Source organism: Ursus maritimus, unplaced genomic scaffold (genome assembly GCF_017311325.1).
Source record: "Ursus maritimus isolate PB19 unplaced genomic scaffold, ASM1731132v1 scaffold_24, whole genome shotgun sequence".
In the NCBI taxonomy this organism is placed as follows: Eukaryota; Metazoa; Chordata; class Mammalia; order Carnivora; family Ursidae; genus Ursus; species Ursus maritimus.
The window spans coordinates 22,734,393-22,749,448 of NW_024424897.1; the positions used below are offsets into that span (position 1 = coordinate 22,734,393).

General features: G+C 49.1%; 1 protein-coding gene across 1 annotated transcript in view; it reads right to left on the reverse strand.

Moving 5' to 3' along the window:
- The window catches only part of SOCS7 (suppressor of cytokine signaling 7), a 30,980-nt gene extending 20,872 nt beyond the window's left edge, over positions 1-10,108 (reverse strand). The window contains exons 1-2 of the mRNA XM_040640728.1: positions 9,141-10,108; positions 2,464-2,528 (exon numbers count right to left, since the gene is read on the reverse strand). Coding sequence (XP_040496662.1) covers positions 2,464-2,528; positions 9,141-10,108 — 1,033 coding nt within the window. The remainder of the gene's footprint in view (positions 1-2,463; positions 2,529-9,140) is intronic.
- Between the last annotated feature and the right edge of the window lie 4,948 nt (positions 10,109-15,056).

Genomic DNA, 15,056 nt, shown 5'->3' on the forward strand with positions numbered 1-15,056 from the left:
GAACCCACAGCATTTATGTTTACAGATGTGTGCATCAATTTCTGCCTTAGGGAGCAAGACAAGCAGCTTGTTACAAGTCCAAATGGACATGAAAAGAAAGTGCCAGAAAAATGTAAGAACCGCATGGTAACCTGAATGCAGAAAAAGGTCCCAAGGTGAGCCCCAGCTTCTTCTTAAATGGCTTTCTACATCTAGATTTTCCAGAATATTCACTCAAGAGAGCCAACCATTTCACATATCAACTAATTCCTAATAGCTGAGGCTACAAAGGCCAAAAAGTGCATTTATAATCCCAGTAATGAAGTACTTCCGCAGTCAGCCAAATCAGGTAAGCTCCAGAGGAGCTCGATGGGGGATGGCACATGGTTTCTCCTACTTCTGGCCTATCAGGCAGTTCTGTTCTCTGCCTTATACCCTCCTTCTTGCCATCCATGCCCATCTACCCTCTCTCCACTTCAGTCACCAGAGGGTAAAGGGTATTTTATAACAAAGGTTGATAGACAAGTTTTGGTAGGTCTGACCCACAGGGGAAGGACTCTCAAGATTTCTCTAATTTGGCCTTTAGGGTGTTATTTCCAACAACTTTTTCTCATTCAGGAGGCTGAATTAGCCCCTCAGCCAGAATTTTATTATTTCCCAGTTAATAAAATGAGGTAACCAATATCTCTAAAAGGCCAAGAGTTGGGCTTTCAGAATCTAATGCAGTTTTTTACAAAGGTCGTGAGCACTAATTAAGATAAACAGAAAAGCTCTGCCAGGGGCGCCTGGCTGGTGTGGTTGGTAGAGCATGTGACTCTTGATCTCAGGGTCATGAGTCTGAGCCCCATGTAGGGCATGGAGCTTATGGAAAGGCAAGGCAGGGCAAGGCAAGGCAAGGGAAGGAGGGAGGGAGGGATGAAGGGGAGGGTGAAGGAAGGAAGGAAGGAAGGAAGGAAGGAAGGAGAAAAAGAAATCTGTGCTAAAAGTCATCAGTGGAAGCTCTGAGAAGCTGGACCCAGACTCATGACATAGCTTAGTAACTGAGAGCCTAGCAGCCCAGCGCAACACAGTGAGCCCAGACAAGTATGTTTCCTGAAGGGTGAGAGGTCTGGATGACAGGTATAGCACTTATTTTTTTTAAGATTTTATTTATTTATTTGAGAGAGAGAGCATGAGCAGGGGTAGGGGCAGAGGGAGGAGGAGAAGCAGACTCCCTACTGCACAGGGAGCTCAATGCAGGCCTCGATCCCAGGACCCTGAGATCATGACATGAGCTGAAGGCAGACACTTAACCGACTGAACCAGCCAGGCGCCCCTACTGCATAGCACTCAAATAAAACATGTAATTAAAAAATAAAAAAAGAAAGAAAGATGTAATTCAAGAGCGCTAGGGCTGTCTGAAATAGAAACACCAAACCTGAACGTACAATTGTGGGTGAGCGTTCCTCACTTTAAAGAGGAAACAATTATTAACGAGAAAGACGTGCTGCTACAGGACAGGATTCTTTAATTCTGGGCTTCGGGTAAGAACGGAGGCCTCCTTCCCCACCTGTGCCTATTACAGACACCAACTCACTTGTTCTGACAACTCACGGCAGTCCATGTGGTAATGGGGGTCCCACTAGCATGCTGACCATCTTCTGGACATGTCCACTCCTAAATCATAATTCTTCCAGTCATCTTTTTGAGGGATACAATCTCCAAAGGAGTATGAAATTAGGATTTTTTGGTTGAGCCACGAACAATGAGGAGTACTCTGCTCCTGAGACTGGAGGCGGTGTGCCAGACACCTTCTCTACCGCCTAGTCAAGCAGGAGCTTCGTGTATGACTGACACCACGAAAAGGCTCCCTCTCTGAACAAGTTCCCCATTAAGGAGAAGGCAGTTGCCCAAAGAATATCCAACCACTTTCCTGCTTGAGCAACTGTGCTCCCTGCTGCAAGAGGAAAGACTTAAATTAGACACAATGAAGAACTCCTGTTGGAGTTGCAGCTGTTGCTGCAAGAACTCCTGGCCCTTAAAATGGGTAAGACAAGAGTTCATGTAATCCCCTTTGCCCGAAGTCTTTAAAAATAGACCAGATAATCGTGGGTCATGTTTATCAGATCATCCATGAACTCCCCCGGAAGCAGGGACAGGAACTGTAGGACTTCTAGAGAGTCCTTTATGCACTGTGAGCCTATATATTTGTAATTCCTACTTTAAATTTACATGTGATGACCCTGACCTAAGCACTGTGTACCTGCCAGGGCCACCTAATTACCAGAGAGCAATCTCTATCTCCAGCTATAAAGCCTCCAAAGTCAAGAACACATTCCACACCATAAAAATAGCCTCGCCCCAAACCCAGAGGGCATGGAATGAAGGAAGTGACCTCAGGCCCCCGGAAGCTCGCTCTGCGGGGCATCTGCAAGTGTTCCCTGACAGGTCTCAGAACACTCCTGCTTTCAGAGGTCAGAAGAAAAAGAGAGCAATCACCCTTACCTGTGAACAGGGGGCTGAAGGAGACCGGAGAAAAGGCACTTTGAGTTCTTGTCAACCTGGGTTTCCTAGGGGGTGAGAAAGCACACACAGAATAAAAGGGAGGATGGGGGAATGAACACATACACATTTAAGTCACCACGACACTCAATTCTAGATGCACTGAAAAACCAAGCAAATCCTAGTCACTGTCAACAACACTTTTGTAATAAACCCTAAAATGTAAAGGGGAGAATGTAATAATTCAGGCAATTTCTTAAGTAGATTTGGCTACAAAGTTCAGCCTACAAAGCAATGAGAAATCCCTTTGGATCTCTCCACACCCAGCATAATGGAAGAGTGAAACACCTTGAGTGGTAATTAGCAAGTCCATTTCTAGAGGGAGGAAGTCAGATGCAAGGCTGATTTTCATAAGGGAGTCAAGAGAATGGCCCTTGACCTGAGCAGGTGCTGTCTCGGAGTAAATGCTTTTCCAATGGCCCTGCCCCAAGGTGCAGGAGGTCCCAAAGGGAACCCCGGAATAGACCTGGCCTTGAGAATGGCACAAGAAGCACAGGCAATGTTCAACCATTAAGATCCCTGATTTCTACACAAATGCCCCCAAGCCATGGCGCAAAGCCATCAGCTAACAAGGGGACCCCCCCTCAGGTTAGGGGCTCTGCCTGGCTCCCACAGAAAATGGCCCCTTCCCCTCTCTGAGCTGCCAGTCACATAGCTCTCCCCATGACTTTCGGATGCTGCTCCAGGGAGCCAGCTGGAAAACCCAGATCTCCTGTGAAAAGATACACCAAAGGTAACTTCACTTTGTACCAATTTCAACTGGCTTTTCAGTGAGAAATGAAAGAAATCCAAAAGATTCTGACAAAGACTTTCTGGCCAGAAATGTGCTAAGCTCAAAAAGCTCACCTCAGGATGACTGAATTGACTACAAGGGAAAGAACTTGCAGAAGTGATAAAAATATGCTATTCTCTGGACTGCGGCAGAGCTTATGACTGCATATACTTGCCAAAATTAATAGAACTGGAGACCTAAAAAAAAGGTGAATTTTAGGTGGTCATAAATTATACCTCAACAAACCAGACTTAAAAACAAAAAACAAAAAAACCCCAAGAATTGAGTGCCTGACTCTAGGCCTTCTACCTGGCTCACCTTCCAAAATTATTCTCACCCGAAGGACTAAATAAAACTTCAAACGCACCAACAGAGAAGCCGCATAGAAAATCCAAAATGAAACCCTATTTAAATTATTTGACTTTGGAAGATCTTTACGCATTTGTTTTAACACAGATGTCTAAGCTTCTCGAGACTCCCTTCGAACAGAATTTCCAAACCATATTGTGAAGACCTTACTCAGAGACAGCCAAGACGCTGGATTCCTATCTCACACTCCCTCTGCGACTTCTTCCACGCTGAGACTTCCCACCTAGCGATGGTGCCTTCCATGCCTGCCCCACCCAAGGCACACACAGGTGACATGGCTGCATCGAAACAAGACACAACCACAGAGTCCTCTGTTTGCAGAAGTTGCCCATGACAGTCTGCAGCTTAGTTCCAACGCTCCAGAGGGCTGGAATGGAAAGTTAATTCCGCTGGACATGAACTTTAAGACTGAAGAGCTTCCAAGCTGATTTTTATTTGATAACTTGTGGGTACAACATTAAACCCAGCAAGCAGAAACCTAAAGCACTGGCCTCTCAAAGGGTTCACACCTCAGCCATTTGGCCGTTTGCCTCTTTTCAAAGGAAGCTGCATTACTCTGCCATCTGCCCATGCTGGGGACGAGTCTCTTCAGTGCCAAGCACGGAAGAACGGCAGTGCCCAAATGCACACATCTTGCGGGGGCCTTCTCACTGCGGCTCCTCTTGTCCCCCACCCCCGGCATTTTGCAGACGAAAATCAGAGTTTCTAGGATCTAGAAAAAGAAATACATCAGAATCGGAACACGGGCAGAGCCATTTGAGAGCCCTGGGATGGCTTTTTCTGGCAAATAAGGGGGCCTCAGGGCTGGAAGCTTGAAGAGGTAGAAGGTCTAGGGGCTGATAGGCTAATAATAAAAATAAGTGCTTCCTTCTCTCTTCGGGTAGACTCTAACTAAAAAATCCAAAGCAGTTTCTGTCTCAAGGATCCTGAGCGCATTCTAATGGCAGTCATTCATGAAAAGACCAATCTAGACAACTATAAAAAACAAAGCAAGGGAACGATTAACATAAAATTGAGGACGGTGGTTACGTGGGGGAGGGAAGAGATGTAATGAGGAAGCAACACACAGGGGTCTTCAAAGATACTGGTAACATTCTATTTGCTAGGCTTAGTGGTGGGTACCCAAGTATGCAATTCATTATTATTATAGCACATACACTTTATGTATCTCCTTTTGTAGATATGAAGCATTAAAACGATAAAAGCCCGTCTATGCTGAATGTGCCGTTTTGGGAAAGCAACATGAATGATTCAGCTCCAGTAACATTTTTAACTAATCCTTCTATACTACATCCCCGTGTTATTTTATTCCTGCCCAGATCACCCTGACAAGCACTTGGGTGCAAAGTTAAGTCATTTTAACTTTGCCAGTGGGCCGCTTGCGTCTTAGCAGCAGAAAGACCTGAGAGGGAAGGTGGGGTAGGATCTGGTGGGAGATACCTCAGCTGGCAGAAAAGGACGGGGCAGCAGAAGACCTGAGGCAAAGGTCTTCTTTGGGGCCAGCAGTTCCTTGTTGCAGCCACGCATTGCTTGTGCTACAGACGGCAGACAGAATGCCTCTGTCCATTTCCACTCTGCAAATTACTAACGGGGCGGCAACAGATCCGTGGGATAAAATGTGTTACGAGCATTAGACTAGACGGGCCGACAACCATTGATAAAACCACTGGCCCCTTTTCAAATTCCTTGAAACCTAAAATATAAGCCATGAAATAACAATGTCCTCCCTCTCCCTTGTCCATAAACCCCTTCTACTGATGTCCTAAGACTTCAACATGTCCTTTTCGACAGTGACGCCCGAACTCGGATGTCCAAAAGCCAGGTTTGATGGCCACAATTTACCCCTGCGCCTGCTAGAGCACACAGCGCCAAGGCAGCCAGCCCGTGCCATTTCCAACACGTCATAAGCCAGTGTCTGTTCATGGGCTGCAGGCACACAAACCATGTGTTCATTTGTAGTTTCAATACACAGACATCTGTGCAGCAAGGTCAGATCCAAAACTCCATCCTACACCAACCGAAGAACCTATGGAGGGAACTTCCGGGGAAAAGCCAGCCAAGAAGCGTGGTCCAAGGTCTAAAACCTTGGAATGATTTTAGCGGGGAAAATGTTAAGGAGTGAAAGATACAGGCTCCAATGGACAGAGATTTCTGAAGTTAGGTTGCTCATTCCAAAAGATAAGAGGCCAACCACAACTACCTTGTGGCACGAGAGTTGAAAAGATCCATGGAGTATGGACCCAAAACCCAAACCCAAAGTCAGAACTTCCTCAGCACACGCCACAAAATCATCTTGCTCTCAGCACGTCATGCTATTTCTCAAAAAGACCCCCTTAGACCTGAAGACCCGAGGAAACAGAAAAGGCTTTCTCATGTCTGCCGGGTCTGTCCACGACAGCAGGGCCCCAGACTAATGCCAAGGCAGCCCGCCTCTCTTACCAGAATTCTATCTTTTTTCCAAACAAATAGATAGGAAAGGACTACAGAACTGTTCTCCATTTTCCCACCTGACAATTACGAAGACTGCCAGTAATAATCTCAACTGTTAACTCGGAAAAAACCAACCTTGAAAAACGAACAAGGTACCCATTTCCAATCATGTGTGTATTATGTGATGATTTTAGAAGGTTAGATCAAATGCTATTTCTCAGCAAATACAAAGGAAGACAATCAGCTCAACATATGTGAAAAAGACAAGGGAACTTCACTGGTTTTCCTGAAATAGCAATTCTATATCACACCGAGGCCCACAGGCATCAAGCCCAGCTCTTTGAATTCCAACATATGTGTGTTACAAGGCCTAGCCCAGTTCTCCAGAACAGAAACCTGATTAGTTGGTGGGCCCATTTCTTCCTTCCCTTGAAAAGGGTTCTCTAAGCTAATTCACACGAGACTTAAGACTCAGTATATCCAGGCAGGTCCATTTACCAGACTCTAAAGCAGCTGAAAGGAACTAAAGGTTTGCTTCATGTTAAAATATGGAAACTATTAAGCCTTATAAAATGACGGCAGGAAGTACTTTCTAGTGATAGCTGTGGGAAAGGTAGATGTGGAGAAAGGCAAAGAGAACCATACCCAGAGGTTACTGAAAAGCCCCAAATTATACAGCAAAGACTGCAGAGACTCATAATTAACTCCAACCAACAATAAGGAGGGAGGCCATATACCTTCTGGCAAAGACTGACATTTCTCACAGCCTCCAGGTCCCTACCAATCAAAACAAGAGAACAAGCTAAAATTCCAAACTCATCCTTCCTCCCAACAGGGCGGACTTCGGAGGTGCAGATCCATAGAAATCACAACTACCCTGGCCAGACTTACCAAGTTTCTCACAGCGGCGAGGCTGCCAACAAGACTGGCACATAGTAAGCTGTGGAAAAGCTAACAAGCAAATCTAGCAGCACCAAATCCTAAGCATTAAAAAAAAAAAATTACCAGTTCAATCGTATTACTTCTCCTCCGAAAGCACAAAATAGTCCATCTCAATTTCTCTTGTCTTCACTCTATTCCTACAAGGACAGGAACAAGACAAGAATCACTCCCATTTTACAGATGGAAAAAAAAGAGGAAGCAAGACGACGACAAAATTGGCCTACATTCCACAGATGCTGGAGTTGTGAGCGGACTCTAGATGTTCACGTTCTCTGTGCCGCGTGCTGCCTCCTAATAGCAGCCACCACTCGTTCCTACACAAATACCTAGCTCTTCTCCAATTCATCAGAAAAAGCCCTTGGACCAAAAAATGTAATTCTCCAGTGCCCTGAACTAAGCTTCTTTGCAGAGCTACAGCCCAATTTGCTCTGCCGCAGAAATCTGTATTGTGCTTAGTGTGAGGGTTGGTAACAGAGCAGCCAATGACCATTAAATTCTGCTTCCAAAGGCAAAAAACCGTATAATGTTATATGCCTTTTCCTCTTCCTAATCTATTAGACGTAGCAGCTAATGTCACGCCCACCTCATATTCGGTGTCTCTGGAATCTTAGACCAAGTCCTGGTCAATATGGAACAAAGGCAAGACAAACCACAAGAACATTAGCAGTCTGTCCTATGTCGTTACCCACAGCTTCCATCCTGCCCTCCCCCCATCTGATGAGAATTTCATCTATACTGGTAAGTGGAGCATTGAAGGCAGAGCCTACAACAAAAAAAGCTGCTTCGGCAGCCACACATTTTTTAAGATCTGACCTCCCAGCATAAGTTCACGTGAGAAGCAAAGGCAGAAACATAGGTCGACCTGAGGGGGCAACACACGTCAACCTACTGATTTCTTTAGAGAATTTGGTTGGGTCTGATCCCCAAGATGATGTCCTGGCACAACTGTTCAGAAAGGGCAGCAAACTCAAAACTGACCCCACACTTTCCTCTTGGGAGCACGCTAACTGCCCTGAAAGGAGAAGTCCAAGGATGAGTGGGTCCCAGTCCAGGTCATACTTCGGGGTCATGTGGGAAGCTCTGTAGAAATTCAAACTCTTGGGCCCTCAGACATACTGATCTTTTCCCAAAGCTCCCCACGTGATTCTCGTACCCAGTAAAGTTCTCAAATTTATCCGTCTACCCGTTCTTCAGCCTTGGGTTGTGGTTGCCAGTGTGTCTCAAGAATCCGTCATATGAGCTGCACCGAAACCAATTCCAATCTTTGTTCAGAACCCACTCAGCAGTGCAAACCACAACGGCGGTTACCACAAGGGAAGTCTCACTTCTTGACACAAAAGCTGACAGCTTTTTAAACTAATATACAGACCTAACACTGGATGCCACAGTGCTGTCCACCCTTCAGAAATGCAGAGAAAAAAAGGTCAACGTCTAAGTTTGGAATTTTCATCAAGTGGCCTAGAACTCGTGCACCTGTGTCTATACCTCTCGCTTAGAATACTCACATGGGCTTTAGGGCAAACTATTTTCTATTCTCACAGACGGTGGTCAGCACACGGGCTCGAGATACCAAGTGTATCTAAGAAACCAACCAGGAAAACACTACGATTTTGAATAGAGATGCCCGAACAATTGCTGGCCTACAACTGCACAAGCGTGTCACATCATTTGTATGCATGAGTGTGAAAGGGGTGGGGTACACAGAAAGAATAATAAGCAACATGGTGACAACACCAACTTTGTGCCCCAAAGACCAAACATTTCCAGCAACCTCCCTACCAGATGTAATGGTAGACAGACACCTCAGAAAACTTTAAATGCCAGGCCAGGGTGGGGGTGGAAGGATGGTTTTCAATCATCTCCCGACTGGGGAGATGCTAACCAGCTGAGAAATGTCACCAGAGTGAACTCTTAACCAGTGAACTCTTAACTGTTCCCGCAATTAGCTCTGACCCAATGGGCGATGTCCCCACCTTTAGCCCTAAGTCTCTATGCCTCCTTATGAAAAACCACCCAAAGAATTGTCAGAATCACGTTCGCAGCAGAATAAAAGGGAAATGAAACAAGGAAAGGAAGTTTTGTCAGGCAGCCCTCCAGCCAGTCTCACCTCCCCGCGTCCAGCTCCCGGCCCGCAGAGCCTCCCACGTCTGTCAGGCTCGCAGCAGAAGCAGCCAGGTCTCCAGAAGGCCTCTTGCCGGCCCCATCCCCACCGCCGGAGCCGCCGTTGCAGCTCTTCGTGCGAAAGAGCCGACTGAGGCGGATTTTGAGAGAGCCCTTCCGAGAAGGGCCCGCCAGTGGCCGGAGGGGCCCGGGAGGAGGCGGGGGCGGGGGCGGTTGCTGCGGCTCCCCTCTACCCAAGCGCCCTGGGGGGACCAAGTCCTGCATCGGGAAGGGCACCGGGGGTAATTCAGGACCCGGGGGCTGCAGCAGAAGCCGGCCGCCCCCTCCTCCTCCGCGGCCCGGGCTGCTGAGCTCCTCTTCCGAGCAGCTGTTAGTCTCCAGGCTCTCGGCCTCCGACTCCAAGCCCTCCAGGACCAGCAGCGCGTCGCTCGTTTCCGTGGGGTCCTCCCCGGCCTGCGGGGCGGCAGCAGGCGGCTGGGGCTGCGGAGGGGGCGGCTGCGGGGGGCACGGGCACGGGCACGGGCAGCAACCCCCACCGACCGTCTTGACCCCCGGCCCCGCCGGCTGCCCGAGCCCCAGGGCCGCCAACTGCGCCTCCAGTCCAGCCGCCGGGCCCCAGGTCCGCTCAAGCGCCAACCCCGGCGGCAGGGCCTTGGGGTCCAGGGCACAGCGGTGCCGGGGACACAGCAGTTCCGAGGGTCCCGGCTCCGGGGCCGCCTCCGCGTCCTCCTCCTCCGGCGGCCGACCCACGTTGCGGAACACCATCAGCTGCGGCGGCCGGGAGCCCCGCGGGCCGGGCCGCGCGAGGAAGGGTGGCGGCGGGGGGCCATGGCCCGGGGGCGGCGGCGGTGGGCCTGGCTCGGGGGCCGCCTCTCCATAGCCGAGCAGGCGGCTCAGGACGCGGTACGAAGCGGCCGCCGCCGCCTCGCCATCCCGGAGCTCGGCCCCCTGCATCGGGGAGAGGGAAGGAGGGCGGGCGGCTGGGAGCCGGGCTGGGGTGGGGACTAGGCCGGGCCCCGCCGGAGCCCCGCCCGCCGCGGCCCCCGGAGCGACAGCGCTAACGGCCGCCGCGGCCTCTGCCTCATAGAGGGGTGCGGGGGGCGCGCGGAGCCCAGCGCGAGCCCAGGCCGCGCGCCGCCGCCACCGCCGAGGACCGCCCCCGGATGGCGTCACTTCCGGAAGGCTGTGACCACGCCCCCTCCCTCAGGGCGTGCTCGGGCTGGCCTCCGCGAAGCGTGACGTTGAGTGCAGCCTGGCCCTCTATTGGCCGTGAGCTGCTTCTCGTCTGGCCGTTGGTCCCCTGCCCCGACCCCTGCTTTTCACTTCCCGGGCGCTGAGGCCGAAGGCGCCCCGCCCGCCCTGGTGCAGGGGGAGCGGCCCTGGAAAGCCTGGTTTGGTCCTGGCCAAGAGCGGCTGGCCTTGGGAGTACCTGTGATGTGGTCCCGCCTGTGCCGCTTGCCATGTGTGACCGTGGCCGAGTCATTTCTTCATTGACTATCTCCGCTGGCATCCAGCGAATGTTTGCGGAATGACACATGAATAATGTGTGTTCTAGAGCCAGTGTTGTACTGACCAATGTTGAACAGCCAGCTCTCTGGGGGGAAGAGGGCATTGTATGCATATATATATATATGTGCATAGGTTTATCATAAATTTTACTGATGTGAAGGATATATAGCACACAATTTACGAATGATAATAATAGTATGCAATTGCAAATGCTCTATAACCAACTGATTCTCAGGAATCCTCGCATTGGTTTTGGTCAAACTCTTGTATGGGTAGCCAACCTCTGGTTTCAATTGACCAAGGAATGCAGCATGAATGTTAGCTGATGTTTTCCTCAATGTCAGTGTAAGAGGAAAGTGAAAAAAATAAAGACGGTCTCAACTGTCAATTATGGGAGTGACTTGCTTGCTGAATCAGAAAACGGTTTTCAAATACTGAAAGAATATTGCCTTAATTTTTGTGCTATTCACAATGTGATGGCTATGGCATAACACATTAAATTTAAAGCTGAATTGCTAACTTTTCCTCTCTCGCTTTCTTGGGGCGCCTGGGTGGCTCAGTGGGTTAAGTGTCTGCCTCCAGCTCAAGTCATGACCAGTGAGTCCTGGGATGGAGCTGCAGTGGGGTAGTGGGGCTTCTTGCTAGGCAGGGGGTCTACTTCTCCCTCTCTCTCTGCCCCTCTTCCCCCGTCGTGTGCTCTCTCTCCCTCTCTCTCCCTCAAATAAATGAATAAAATCTTTAAAAAATATATTTCCTTATTTTTTGTGCTATTCACAATGTAATGGCTACAGCCATAACACATTAAAACTGAATTACTAACTTTTCCTCCATCACTTTCTTCAATCTAGATAATCGACAAAACAATAAATCAAGGCACTGATTTGTAGCATTTGCTGACGTCCGTGGTGTAAATGCTGCCACCATGGTTGATTTCAATCTTCAGAACACAGTTACTGAATAAGGAGTCAGAAAGAGGGGGCGCCTGGGTGGCACAGCGGTTAAGCGTCTGCCTTTGGCTCAGGGCGTGATCCCGGCGTTATGGGATCGAGCCCCACATCGGGCTCCTCCGCTATGAGCCTGCTTCTTCCTCGCCCACTCCCCCTGCTTGTGTTCCCTCTCTCGCTGGCTGTCTCTATCTCTGTCGAATAAATAAATAAAATCTTAAAAAAAAAAAAAAGGAGTCAGAAAGAGATGAGCGGTAGCATACCCTTATGTGATAGTTTCATTGTACAGATACAATAACAACCCCAGAAACAAAGGTAAATAATAAGAGTAAAATTATTCGAAAGTGATGAGTTTTGAAACTGTTTTCCCTTTGTTTTAAACATCATTTGATTATAACTGTGTGTAATTTAATTTTGAATAGTGGCTGTGTTTCACAACTGGCTAGCAAAATTCCTGAAATTTTAACAGTTGGCTTTCACAGTCCTGTATGAGCCTGCTCCACAGCACCTTCATACCTCAGTTTTCTCATCTGCAAAATGGGAACGAGGTCGGCTGCTTCACTTCCTTGCAGACATGCTGTGAAGATCAAATAAGTTAAAGCCTGCTGCATAGGAGGGGAGGGAGAAGACTGGACTGGAGACAGCAGGCAAGGAGATCAGTTAGGAAACCATAGCAGTTGTCTCCTGAGAGATGTCGAGGGATGCAAGAGGTAAGGAGGAAGGATCAGCCAGCAGAACTTAGCAACTTTGTACTTGAGCGTGCATTGGAGCAAGGAGGGTGTGAGTCCTGGAGCCAGAGAGAGCTTTTTATTTTTATTTATTTTATTTATTTATTTTTTTAAAGATTTTATTTATTTATTTGACAGAGAGAGAGACAGCCAGCGAGAGAGGGAACACAAGCAGGGGGAGTGGGAGAGGAAGAAGCAGGCTCATAGTGGAGGAGCCTGACGTGGGACTCGATCCCGTAACACCGGGATCACGCCCTGAGCCGAAGGCAGACGCTTAACTGCTGTGCCACCCCAGGCGCCCCTAGAGAGAGCTTTTTAAAACGGAAATTTGTCGGGGTGCCTGGCTGTCTCGGTCTGAAGAGCATGCAACGCTTGATCTCAGGGTCATGAGTTCAAGCCCCACGTTGTGCGTAGAGATTACTTAAGAATAAAATTAAAATTTAAAAAATAAAATGGAAATTCATCTATAACCCGTGATTATAACCCTTTGTGGTTTCCCATCGTCCTTAGGCTGAAGGGAAAACTCCTATGGGGTCCTGTGTGATCTGACCGCTGCTTCTGTCTGGCCTCATCTCTCACCAGCCCTCACTTTGTTCTCTCTCCCCTGAAGTTCCGCTAGCCCCGTGCAAGGCTCACACACACATGGCCATTACGTAAGCTATTCCCTTTTCTCGAAGGGCTTTTTCCTTCTCTTTTTGCTTAGTAAATGCCTACAAATCCTTAAGTTGAACTCACTCCTCACTCCCTCAGGGAAATCTCCCTGCCTGGGTCCTTAACGTCCTCCTCACCCAGCTCCCAGACCACTCCTTTGTCGCACTTACGACACAGCTGTGAATTTGCATCTCTCCATGGGGTTATTTGATTAAAATCTGTCTTCCCTACTAAGCTGTAAATGCCACAAGGACAGGAGCCAGGTTTGCTTTTTGCCCATCATGGACTGCCTGTCCATCGAAGACGCTGCCTGTCACAGAGTGGACCATTGAAATATAAGCGTGGGCCGGTTGTCCAGCCTCATGCTTTGCAAGGGGCTCCTGACACAAGTTCATGTCTAATTCTGCAGGGCCTGAAGAAGCTGAAGCTCAGAGAGTTATTTACCTAAACTCACACGATTTGAAAAGGTGCAGTAGCGTTGAAAACCACTCCCTCTCCTTCACCTACTTTGCAGGTGTCACTCAGATTTCTGAGAAAAGAAGAGTAATTGCTATGGGATCAAAGAACACCTGAGGCTTAAGAAGACCACCCAAGACCCCTGGCTGTCTCTGGAAAACCTCCCTGGCCTCAGAACAGAGGAGCCCACGAATGCAAGGTCTGTAGCTCTGCAGCGCCCTCTGCTGTCCAGCTACTTCCTTGGCCTGGGAGGGAAGCTACGTCCCCTCCTGCCGTGTCCCCATCTGGGGTATCTCCACTGCGCCAGAGCTCACGGAGGCACGGGAGAACACACACAAGCTCTTTCAAAGGTAGAGCAAGGAATACTGCCTTTCTCCATTTCCTTAAGTGTCCGGCCTGTAGCCCACGTCCTGGGAAAAAGCACTGAAAATGAAGCTTCAAGTGCAGAAGTATTATCTCTGTATGAGTTGGATTTGTGTGTCTTTGTTGAACGGGTGTTGTGCCTATACATATTTCTTTCACTGAGGCCTATCTAGGTGGTGCCTGAAGTGGTAGGGCCCTAGTTTCAAAGGTTTGGGGAGAAAAACTCAGAACCGAAACCGGTGCTCAGCAGTGGCCGTTCAGCAATGGGCTAGGCCTTGACGGTGCAGTGATGAGGGAGACAGGGACCGTCCCTGCCCCCTGGAGCTTGCCGGGTACTTGGAGTCCTAATCACACCATTTCCTGGATGGATGACCAAGAGCAAATAATCTGGTCTTTTTGAACCTGTGTTTCATTGGCGAAAAGATTTCAATAACAATCCCCCTCCAGGGGCATTTCTGGGGTTAAATGAAAACTTACACAGAAATGCTAAAACACAACACATACGTTAATAGTTATTATTATGAAAAGCTTCTCAGGGGACCAAAACAATTATTATTATGTCTTCGTATAGTGTGTTTGTGGCCTTCCGCTAACAGTAACCAGTAAGACCAAGAGCTTGGAATGGGTGTCCTTTCCCCTATGTCCCTCTCTCTCAGCACACAGAATCACAGGGGCCGAGGAGAGAGCTATGCATGCGCCATATGGGTCTGACTCCGCTCACCGGCGTCGTGGCTTTGAGAAGGTCAACTGTGCCAGCCTGCAGTTTTAGTTTTAGTTTCCTTCTCTATCGGAGAAAGGTCCGGGCTAGAACCCATTCCAGTTCTGCCATCACAGGGGTTCTGCTGGGGGGCTGCCCTCAAGCCCCTCCTCTCCCTCCCATTCTGATGTTCCCAGTTGGGATCCAACGCAGAACTGTTTGCAGAGCCCACCGGTAAAGCAAGGCGAGTTTCTAGACACCATCACCCGTCCCCTCCTCCATCTAGTCAGGGCTCTGGGACGTCCAAGGTGTGAGGGAGTGGGCAGAGCAAGAGAGGAAGAAGCCAGGAGACAGCTTGTGTATGTGGGACCAGATCTCCGGGGGGTGGGGAGCACAGCAGGGATGGAAGACGGCGGGAGAGGAAGGCGGGAGCTTTGTTCTATGGCTACCTGAAAAAAATCCACACCTTCTGGGGCGCCTGGGTGGCTCAGTCAGTTAAGCGTCTGCCTTTGGCTCAGGTCGTGATCTGGGGGTCCTGGGATCGAGCCCCACAT